Genomic DNA, 12,276 nt, shown 5'->3' with positions numbered 1-12,276 from the left:
TGTGTCCTTGTAAGGTGTTAGAGTGTGTGCATGTGAGTCAGGAGCAGGCAGTCATCATGTGTCCATAAGGAGGCAGAGAGTCCAAGTACCTGGTGGTGTAAAGGTGAACCTAAGCAGGGTTGCTGGCTCAAACTACCATGAGTCATGTATGCACACTATATTGCCCATATACTGGCATATATATATGCATATACACCATATCATCACACATAACCCCTAGAACACCAAACACTTAAACATACATGCACACAATCTAAAACTTACATACAGGAGTCATGCAAGTTTAAACCAGCGCTCTCGCAAATGGTAGGTAGCGCAGTTATCAGAGGGTCCCAAACCATTACATGATGCCAGGGGCCACAGTGATAATAGGAACTATGTGATTTATTATGTATCTTGTTCATGACTAATGTGTTTTTCAAATATAATATGATTTGCCCCCATCCTGAACTGTGGCCAGAACCTGCCACGTGCAGTGTGCCTAAAAATGGCACAATTATCTCCAGAACTGGTTTTAATTCCTAGTCTGGCCATGTGTTTAATGAATGGGATGAGAGATTTATGGGTTAAATGAATGGGATGGGAGATTGTATAGGTTAAATTTAAAGGGATGGGGACCATATGGGTTTAAAGAAAAGAATGGGAGACTGCATGGGTCTGTATATGTATATGTATATGTATATGTATACATGTATGGTACGGTTTCCTTACTAGCCAAATGCAACAGATTCCCACTGACAGCAAATGAATTTGTGTGCCGAAAATAATACACACCGCATTCTAACAATGTAACAAAATAATAACAGAAGGCTTCGAAAAGCTGGAAAAGCAAGAAATCTGGCCCCTCAAATATTACTATTCATAAGTTTGTAAAACAACATTAAAGTAACAAAAAATATACAAAGCGTATGTGCTTGTGCTGACAGAACACATGTATGTTTAGCTTTCCCCATGCGACTGCACCTGTTTACTGCATGACAAATAACGTTTTCATGGACTTAAGCAAGACCAGCTTCAGTGGAGGTGATAAAGAGTTAATATTACTGCATTATTCATGAAGAGTTAAAATATACATGTTGTGCAGTTTTTTAGGAATCATTTATTCTCAATTGTATTTGATTGTAATCACATGTATGGAATTAGCTTTGCAGAGTACCGCTGATTGTTTTCCATGTTTGGGACCAAAGAAATGATTATATAGGAGTTGGGACGCGCTGATGTATACAAGATGAGCTTCACACCCTAAACTGCATGGAAACAAACCAAGCAGCTGTCTGACTTTGCTACTTGTTGCTACAGCAAACGATATGTACTCGATGCAAGAATTGCATTGGGGACAGTACTTAACCGCAGAGAGTGAGAAAACTCACCTGTACACTAAAGGTGATTGATCTTTGACCACCAGGAGTATTGGTCGTATTGATATTGCCTATACAGACAGATTTAACATGGTGTCCTGCAGGCTGATTACACAGATCAGATTATTTGGATTAATGCTGGGGAGCCATGCGAGCGGCTGCAGGAGTGATTAATAACCTCACTGCACAAAGGCACCCATTCTATATTTAGAGCCCAGGCCGGTGAGAAGCAGTTGCCTTTGTGGCAATATCGCTGTATGAAGTTCATAACCTCGCAGAAGGAAATAAATCCTTTGAGTGTTCCTCACAGGAGGAGAGATCAGACAGCGGCGAGTTTAAAGCTGTGTGTGTTTTTATTTGTCATTTTACGGATCTGTGTGGCTCGTGTCAGGCCCTGTCCGTGAGAATTACATGCATCTATCGGAAACTGTTACGGCACTATCATTTGCTGTTTATTACTGTGGGCTGGATAGTTACTTAACACCAACCAGATAGGAACATCATATGACTGCATTTAACCCTCTGAATGCCAGAGAGGAGCACTTTGCTTTATTCACCTCTTACATTTCAAATGGTTAAGTAGCCATAGAATGTAAGAATACATATTATACAGAGATCCTGGTATATCGGCGGCCCTCATGGACCACTTTAAGCTAAGGGATGTTCTTATTACCTCTATATGCTGAGCAGCCCCTTCTTGCCTGTGTCATCCTATACAATAATTCTCACATGAAAAAGTCTCAGTGGCTCCCAACGATCAGTTTGCTTGCATTTGTTTACATCTCCCATAGCGGCAACAACCGTGAATCAAAAAAGCAGCAATTCCTCAATGAAAACAACATTTGGAAGTCTGGGAAACAACATAAATAACCTGCAGGCATCTATTAACATACATGTGATTGTATAGCGTGTGTCCCTGCTGAGAAGCCCAATGGAACATGTAATGACTGGATACAGGGTGCTGCGAGCACAATTAGAGGCTTGTTCACCAAGTATGTGTACCTGATCCCTGGGCAGGTTCAAGGTGTCTAGAGTACTGTGCATCATCTCTATGAGAGTGATTTATGGGCTGTAGTGGATGAAGGCAAATGATAATATTCCTTAAACCCATCGACTCCCAACATAACGTAAACCTATAACCCTGTAAGCACCTTCATTCCTGACACAGAGATGGAAAGACGCAATATGCTTGTTCGCTTTACATTCATCTCTGGCGTGGCTGGTAGGTCAATCTCAATGACCCCAAGAAGAAAGTAACTCAACAACAATCTTGATCAGTGTAAACTAGTTCTGCTTTTGTCCAAAAGGGGGTGATACTTTGTCCTTGTGCCACTGAAAGGCTTCATACTATGTGATACATTAAATCAAAGCACTCACCTCTTTTCTGGTAAACTCGGGTGGGTGATCATTTTTGTCATCGATGACGATGGTGGCGGTGGCAGTACCGGGCAGCCCCACATCAGAGCCTGCCATGTCTTTGGCTTCAATGGTCAGTTCATACTGAGCAGCTGGTAGAGTCTGAAAGGGAAGAAGAACATGTGTTAGCTTCATCTATTTCAGGCAAATTACTAATTGACTGTGGCTGGAATTACGAGGCAGCATAACAGCAAGGGATAAGGGAGTGAGTATAGCAGCTCTGCACAGTGCCTCCTGGTTGGGGTGCACCAATGATCGGTTTATGCTTCTTCCTTGGTGATACATTGTCTGGTTGGTTGGGGCAATAAGCAGATCCATGGTTACAAAGTGATTTCAGCGATTGTAGAGACTGCAGAGCTGTATAACACGGTATAAACCATTAAGGAATATTATCCACCTAAAGACATTTTCATGAAACATATTAATACATAGCATTTACCAGGGAGGGGGCGAGTCTTACCCCAAATTACCAGTTATTAACAACACTAATAGGAATGTATGCAACATGCCTTTCTTTAGTTATTCTTTCCCAGACAAAATATCACACAGAATCTAAATTACTGTCCTTAGAATGGTTTAAGAAAAAAGCAGGCGTCGTGAAACTGCAGATTTTGTACCAAGCTGACCTCGTGAATACCGTGGGCGTGAGGGTCTGGCAGTCTCTCTGTCTGCATTAAACTTTTATGAGTAGATCGCTGGATATGCTTCCATTAAATAAATTGTACAGTGCCTTTCCCGCAATCTGCCGATAGCTCAGTGTTACCACGCTCCTCATTCTCTCACCTTCTCAAACACTTGTATTCGCAGCTCATGTAGCATTATTTCAGGAAATTACCCGTGTCGCTTTGGAATTAGATTTACTGTTTGTAATTTTCAAAACAAAAGTAAAGTCTCCTGGACTAACCATGATTTATTCAGCAAGTATACTCGCAAATACTGCCGCCATTTGTGGGGTTAAACCATTGCTGCTTTTTATAGCTTATTTCATGCTCTTTGCTTTGTGGTTCTGGCAAACATGGGATTTTATTGCGCTGATTCTCTTACAGATCAGTTGGGTGTTAGTAAGGTCAGTAATATTCACATGCAGAGGGTAATTCAGAGGGGTAACTGGCCCATTATTTGTGGTTTTAGGCAAGCATGTCAGTGTTATCATCACTCCACACCCCATATCTGGCACCAACACAGGTACGCATGCTGCGGCTACACGGTGAGCATCAGTCTGTACTATACCAGAGACAGCCGTCTCACTGTGAATCTTTACTCTGAGGTTAAATACAAGCAGCTGTGTATACATCATATAATAAGAATATTATTGTGAATCCCACAAAGGAATGAAAAGTATTAACCATAATGATCTCTTTACCGCTTTATGGTAGGATGTACGTGAACCTGTGCGTTTGTTAAGTTGTTTTTTAACCCGCTTAGTCATGCTGCTAAGACACCTATAGAAGAGCACTGTACATTAAGCAGGCAGAGAGAAGTCTGCCGTATATCTGAATCCGCACACAGAGTGCACCGAGGTGTCCGCTAGACAATGATAATTAGATTATAGCAAAAGGAAATAGAACATAACGAACATAAGAATGTTACTGATATGTTTGTCACTCCATAACAATATGACTCTTTTGCTCCATGCATTAGCCAATCTTTCCAAGGCCACGATCGTGTCAGAAGCACAAGCCATAACGTTCAAGGTGACGTGTCTAGAACACACGTGAGAAATACCAAAAATGAATGGTTTCTGCAGATAAAGGCGTCCTTGTGGTTTTAGAAATGAATCTGTAGATATACAGGCGGTGGCAGAAGTGTTGTAATTATTGTGGCAAACTGATGTACACAGAGAATGTGTGAGTGTTAAAGGCTGGAAGCGCGCATTCTCTCATCAGCTAATAAAAAAGCAGAATGCAGTTAAAAGTATCTGAGAACAGGTATAATTTAAAACAGAAAAATGTTATATGGAAGCAGTTCATGCTCGGTAACCATGAAGAAATCTGCAATCTCAGCTATTCCAAGACATTAGTTTTCAAATGACTATAGAAACACTGAAGATACACGAGTCCTGTTTCACAGCGGGAAATGGATTTGCCTGCAGAGTACGCGCGCTTGTTTTGTTGAAGAAGAAATTTCTGCAGAATATCGCCACCGTGCCCGCTTTGCTCTAAATGGATTAGCACTTTCTTTATAGTACGATAGTTTTCCAGATGACGGTCTGCATGCCAATTTACCGGCTAATGTTGTTTTACATACACACTGTAGTTGCCATAATTGACTGAACAAAAGGATTCTTCTGATGATTATTTTACAGGTTCTGTAAACAAAGAGGTCGCCCGCAGAACCTTACATGATAAAAAAAAATGAATGATTACTCTCTATGTAGACCTTTACAATAGAAGTGCGTTAAATGATCACATTTGGTCTACCAAACACTCTAAACAGAGCCCAAGAAAATGCCCCCCTCTCTCTCTCTGTCCCTCAATCCTCTCTGTGCCCTGTGCACTCTACCCCACCCCTGCCTTGCATCTGCCCCGACCTGCTCATATACCTTCTCCAGCCATTTTCTGGTCTCCTCTGATCTCTCTCTTTGCAGAAGCAGAGACCATGCTAACAGGAGGGGTGGGAGAAGGAAGTAAGGGGAGGGAAGGAGGGGGGTCAGTATGTGAGTCCTGCAGCAAAACCTTAACCACATTTTCTGGGAATGCTGCCAAAATTCTAATCAAAGCTTGGTTAAGCCTGCCTAACTTATATTGATAACCCTGCATCCCCGTCCCAAATTAATAGCTGTATTCATCATTACCATCACTGCATTGATATGTTGGCTCCTCCTGGGACAAACATGGTTTGTGTTGTCTTTGTGGAGCTGTACTTGACTGAACTAGTGTAGAAACGTAGTGTACCACCCGGAGAGTGAAGGCCATTAGAATGTGATAACCTGTATCGCTGAGCTAGTACTTTGTTAATTCTACATTTGAGCTCACTTTTTAGTAACCCAAGCAGGCACAGCCGGAGGCCCGCTGATTACTTTGTTATAGCTGCGACGTCTGACACACGATTAGTCTAATTATTTTTAACATGCACAAAATGGAACAACAACAGGTCAGTTCAAATCTAAATCTAGATACACGGAAACTTGACTTTAATGTAAAGATCTGCATTACAACAAACATCACATTTACCAACTAAATGTTTTAAACAGTAAATATTTCATTAATTCAAATAAAAAAGTAAACTTAACATTTTCACTGTGGTGTTCTAGAGCCGCGTGATTGTTGCCCTGTCTAATTAAGTTGTAACAGCATGCATATTTTTAATATTCCCAATAAACCGCGTTTTCATGTGTTTCTCTCTCGCGCGCTGAATCCAATGTTATATCTTTTCCCCGTCACTTTTAATTAGAGTTCACTTTAACTCAATTTAAGTTCAGCTTTGCTTCTTAAGATCCTATTATGTGCAGCGCACCATGGTGAATAATTCTGTAAGGCTAATATTAAGATAATATAATTTGGCATTATTAAATTCAAATACAGGAGAAATCTACAAAGTTTACTATTCAAAAGTTATCATGCTGGCTAAGCTGCGATAATCAGGACATCTGCGTGAACCCAACTGAATGAAGTCATCTCGGCATTATAACTAGAGCAATATACTGCAGTCTACCCCTCGCTGGACAATAGAATAACGTGTCTCAAAGACCAAAAAGGAAGCAGTAACAATACTGAAATCCTTCAGTGTATTTGGGCAGCCGCATGCAAACTAACGGGCACACAGCTTGTATGAAAGGCTTCGAGATAACCCGACAAGGCACTTGTGGCGTTACCTCTCTGAAGGATACACTTGTTTCATCACAACCGCTCGGGCCAAGTTCACATCTCCAAGCTTTTACAATGGATGGGTAGTGAGATAGCGACTGGAATACACACGTGTAACATGGACCATAGATAAACTGGAGTATGGGTTGGATATCATTGTCTATGTAAGAGTTAGATGTTTATGCTTCAGAGGTAGGACCTCTGCCACCTTGCAAGAATTGTTAAATAATAGACATGGGCTTCACTGATTGGCTCACATGGATGACAAAACGCCGATTTTCGTAAAAAACATGACAAAAGATTCATCCACCACTAACTCGCGTTTGCTATACTGACTATAAAGAACTCCTACATTTAGCTTGGTCGTGGATCTGTGTACAGTACATGTGTGCACAGATGGGAGAGCTGGGATTCTTTCCACACTTTTTCCACACATTGGCTGCAAGGTGTTGGAACACAGAAAAAGCAGAAAGAATCTATCACAGTTCTCTAAGCATTCTATAGGAGTCCATTTGGTGACTACTCTGGTTTTCAAGTGTTGTTGCCACACTTGGATTACATATCAGATCATCAGTATCTAACGGGCAATTTTACTGGCCTCTTACTGATTATATTCTGGCTCTAAAAATCATTAAATGGGAAATGTTATCCACATTAAAAGCTTCTCTTTCTACCCTTTATATGGATTATTGTGTGTGAGGTTCATCTCTCCAGAGATAACTCCAGGTAGCTTTTGAAGCAAGACATCCCGTTGTGTATGAAATGAATCGGTAAATGATATTGGCTTTACCCCTGGACAGGCAGAAAATAAAAAAAAATCTGAAAACTGAAGCTTTGTTGCTGCCATATAATTCATGAATACAAATTAAGGAAATTCTAAATTATAGGAAATCAGGTAAAAAGAACTTCAATTAACAGTCTCCTCTTTCATAAGATTATATCTTAGCATCTGCCAGAAGATAATACAAAGCCGAGAGATAACACAAGTGTGTAATATGTATCTAGATATAATTCATTCTAATTTCATTTTCACTCACCCATCTTCATTCAGACATCAATCACCGCGATGGGTCGAGCAACTCATGCAACTGGCTATTTTCACAACTGATCATCTCAAAGAGCTACAGACCCTACCTATGTGTTACACGGTTACACTCCCACCTCCACCTGTTTACCTTTCTGCTTCCACTGTCCCTTCTCTGTCTGTAACACGTTTGTGGCTTTTGTCTCTGACAGGCGTTTATTCGCTAAATGATGAGTTATCAGTAAGTTGGAACGGTAAAGCTCTCTACACACAGACTCCAAGTCTGGAGAGTTTATCCAGTACAAAGAGTCAGGTTGGCCCTGGGTAATGCTTTTCTCGTGCAGAGAGAGATGGAACTCATCCTACTACAACTAACTGCTTGGTGAATAAATCCTTGTTTGTGTTGCATGCAGTCCACATGCCGCAGAGGCCATCGGGAATTGTGGATAAAGATACTCAGCCACGCAGTTATCATAGGGAAAAAAGACAAGAGCAATCAGCACAGATATTGTTACTCTGTCAGTGTGACAGCTAAGGCAGAAGTAGTTGGAGGACACTATGATTGTGCAGTGTTAATATCTTAGGACAACACAGAATCCTGTAATTATACAAGATCAACATTAATCAAGCAAAATGGGAGTCTATTGTGGTCTTATTATCCAAAGAGAAAAATGGTAGAACTCTACCCCCCTCCTTCAATAGAGAGGCTGACAAAGCCATGTGTAATTTAGCTTACACTTACTATGCCAGTCACACCAAGGAAACCAAGCAGCGGAACACGTGTAGATCTGGAAATCCAATTTGTGGAAAGGACACAGCAGCACGTCACAGGCTTCTCATAAACCAGAATCCTCACTAGATTTCTTAAGGTTATCAGTGTCCCTCCACTAAACAAGGGGCAGATAAGGAACGGCCAGGTCTCCACTCACAAAGAAATAATGCTTCTAGTTATTATTTTTCCATCCATTGCGTTATTTCTAAGAGACCCGTGTGAAGTGTTTGCAGGGTTCTGGCTGATTAGCTCAGTCTAACCCAAAGTTAGATCCAAGTGCCATGGTAACAAATCATTAGAGGGCCCTCAGAATGAAAGCCGTCACACTACTGAAACCTGTTACAACGTTCTCAATGTTATTAATTCCGAGGGCTATTCATTAATACAGCATATTTATTACAGATACCTACTCGCTAGAGAAAATTTACCATTATGTCCACATATCAACCACTTATATTTTAAAAGAATAGTGTAGTCCCTAAAATAGTAGTTTAATTTTTAATATATGGTAGAGTCGTTTGAAGCAGGCATTAGGTACTGGAAATAGAAAATGAGACTTTAGCTCCGCCCCTGGCTGCCTCTACTGAACCCAGAAGCATTCATATGTACACTTTGTGCACATGCTCAATACAGCTCCTACTGAGGTGCCTGAAGAAGCAGCCAATCACATCCGTGCTAGCAAGATAGAGAACATATAGTTGGCTGCTGTCACCCCCAGTAATGTTTAAAGCATCTCAGCTACCTTTGACTAGAACGGGATCTCTACTGAGCGTGTGCAAGAAGCATTCCCCTGTATGCTTCCTGCTTACGTAGGGGCAGCTGTGGGAGGAGTTCGAGGAGACAGAAGAACTCCGATAACTAAAGAATACCTGCTCCAATTTGCATGCACTAAAATGCACTTGAGCAATAATAGAGTATTCCAGCAAATTAAACGCTGCTGCAGGCTATTTCGCCTGGTTTCATTTACATTGGAAAATAAGAAAACTGGCATTACCTGAATGAAAATCTGAAATCTGTTCTCTTTTGTTGCCAGCTTGTTTTAGACAAGGCGCTGCTGTAACAATTAGCTCATTTCCAACAGCTACACTTTTTTCTCTTTCGAGTGCAAAGTACGCTTCACAATTCATTGTATTTCTTCCAAACTCTCAATCATATAGAATATTTGACTAAAAAGAGTCAAAGCCTATAATATCGTGATGGAATATTAGTAGATGCTGAGTAATTTGTGTGCAGCAACCCAGATACAGTAAGCCGCAAAACTATCATGTGATTTATTATCCCGGCTATTAACATCCAAAAAAAGTTCACTATCATGGATGAAAGGAATACATTGCACTGTAATGACTGTAGCACACTTATGCTAACTTAAGTAACTTCCTATGGATGTCATTATATATATATATATATATATAAATATATATATACACACACACATATATATACACTGTATGTATGTATATATATATATATATATATATATATATATATATATATATATGCACATTGTATATATGTACACTGATCAATACTGCTAAGGACTGACTCACAGCTAAGATACCCCATGGAATATGATGCCAAGTTTTTATTTACGTTATATTTTTTATATTATAATCTGTGCTATAATGCCTAAATATTTCATTGCACTCTTGGAATGGTCCCTAAAGGACCCACTTCACACCTTTTATATGCAATTCACAATACAAGGGAACCTTCACTACTTTGTATTAGTCAACAGCTAAACTCCCACACCTTTCCTAGTAATCCTACTATGTAGAACAAACAATAGGGGCAACTGGTTAGAGGTAATTTACAGTGAAATACCTGTAATTAAAATAACCCTGCTAAATGAGGCCATGAATTACAGGAATACCTGCCTGTGCTGTGCTAGCGACTAAACCAACGGAGGCTTTAATACTGAATTATTACAGTTTCTACACACGTATAAGGCTGAGGTTTATGTTTTAACTAACATTGGATTCATTTAGAGGCAATGGTTACACTGTAGCTGTTCTTATAATATAAATTATGACATAATATGTAGCATACTGTTTAAAAACAGAAACATACCCCAATATATATTTATTACATTTCTTCAGGTTAGATTAAGTGAAAGAATATCAAGTTAATAAACAAATAATAATTTATAAAATAATAATAAAACATATATTGTGCTAAAGGTGCAAACAGAGTGCCTATAGAAAAGAAGAGGTAAATAAGCATCTCTGAGGCCTGTTATATCAGAGCAGAAGTCAAATCTCAAAAAAGTCCTCTTTAGTAATAGAATTCTGATGATCTCACACACAATCCCAAGAATAGAGGAGCCTGTAAAAAGGCTGAAAGGCTGGCGTCCTCCAGCAACATCATATCTCCAAGATAAATGCGAACAGACTTTATTTGGAAAGCCAAGGTAATGAAATGAAGAGCATGTCTGAGGCTACGCGGCCTTAAATTACACAGCCACCCACAGGAGCCTTTTATTACCCTGCTGTGGACTTACTGGCCATGATATTTATAAGCGGAAGCCATTGCTGTGTCTGTGTTTTCCCTCTGTTTTCATCCACTGGGATGCTCCTGTCTCCTATCAACGAGACATTGCAGACAAGTAATTGGGAAACGCTGCTCTGGATCAGATGTTGTCTGAATCCGCTTTAGTCGGTGGAAGTGAAAATATAATGTGTTTAACACACGGTGAATACATCTGTTTACTGACTCGTTAATAACCCAAGAACAACTCTTTGGGGCTTTATCACATACACACCATTCTGGTGGCAGAATGTGGGCTATTTTGTTGAGGCTCAAGATCAACAGGACAAAAAAGTTTAACTCTTTTCTTTTGGGAAATGACATGATGACTTAGGAACCGCAGACACCAGAATGGCCAAGTTTTATAAGGGTTTTCTTCCGTATTAAAGCTGATTAATAAGACACCCCCTCATATAGTTCCATTGAGATTATATTCACCTCTCTATAGTCTCTTCCATCTAAGCGGTACAATTATTTATCATCAGTACATAAGCCCTTACAGGAAAACAAACACAAGAATCCTTAATGAAATTCTCCATTTCTCATAGCAATGGCACAATGCACTAAACTGCAACTGATACTTATATAATTTCATTGCCAGATAAATCTATACATGTTGGGGAAAACCTTATAAATATGCTGAACAAGATTCTGCATTACAGCAGCCTGGGAAAAGTGCCTACAAGAGCATAAACCTTTGAACATTTTACAGAAAAAGCAATCATTCAGAAGAAAGACCGCTTCAAACAGATAAAGGAATTGTAACACGTGTGGATGTAACGCGTAACTGTCCCTAATCCCCAATGTATAGTGTGGGGCAAGAACACCAAGCTCACAGACGATGATCAGCTCTTGGTTGGTAAATATATCTGAATAAGGACAGAAACGCCACTGATTCCCCTCCACAGCTGCTTGCAGGCCAATCAACGCAGGAGAACTTCTCTTGATACAAAGTATCTACCAGTTACTGGAAACTGGGGGAATACCCCATAAACAGCCATTCTGATGTTAAAATCCAATGCAATGTTCTAAAGGTGGTCTTATCACCAGTTGGATGGTGACATTCCATTAAGTACTATAGTGGTAAGACCACTGTTATAATTCAGACCATACATGTTCTTTATAATAAAAAAAAAATGACATCAAACCACGTTGTTGGCTACTTTGCCTAGTTACAGCACACCGGGACTCGATGGATTATATCCCTGCATGCTATCTGGGAGACTGAACCTCATGGAAGTTCTTTTTCAGAACCATCCGGAAGAGACATTTCCAGCCGCGATCCACAAGCACAGAGCGAACGCGTGTCACAAACAAACATGTCTGTTTGTGATAAAAGCAGATAATCAACACGGGATTGATGATGTGCCTAATGGA

At 40.1% G+C, this 12,276-nt stretch overlaps 1 protein-coding gene across 2 annotated transcripts in view; it reads right to left on the bottom strand.

The window, feature by feature from the left end:
• CDH13 (cadherin 13) overlaps window positions 1–12,276 on the bottom strand; it is a 160,158-nt gene that overhangs the window by 23,592 nt on the left and 124,290 nt on the right. For both annotated transcript variants that reach the window (XM_053448414.1, XM_053448413.1), the window contains exon 8: window positions 2,736–2,876. In XM_053448414.1, the coding sequence (XP_053304389.1) occupies window positions 2,736–2,876 (141 nt within the window). The remainder of the gene's footprint in view (window positions 1–2,735; window positions 2,877–12,276) is intronic.

Source organism: Spea bombifrons, chromosome 10 (assembly GCF_027358695.1).
Source record: "Spea bombifrons isolate aSpeBom1 chromosome 10, aSpeBom1.2.pri, whole genome shotgun sequence".
Classification (NCBI taxonomy): domain Eukaryota; kingdom Metazoa; phylum Chordata; class Amphibia; order Anura; family Pelobatidae; genus Spea; species Spea bombifrons.
Note: the sequence above shows the minus strand (reverse complement) of the source record. Positions and strands in the feature narration are given on the sequence as shown.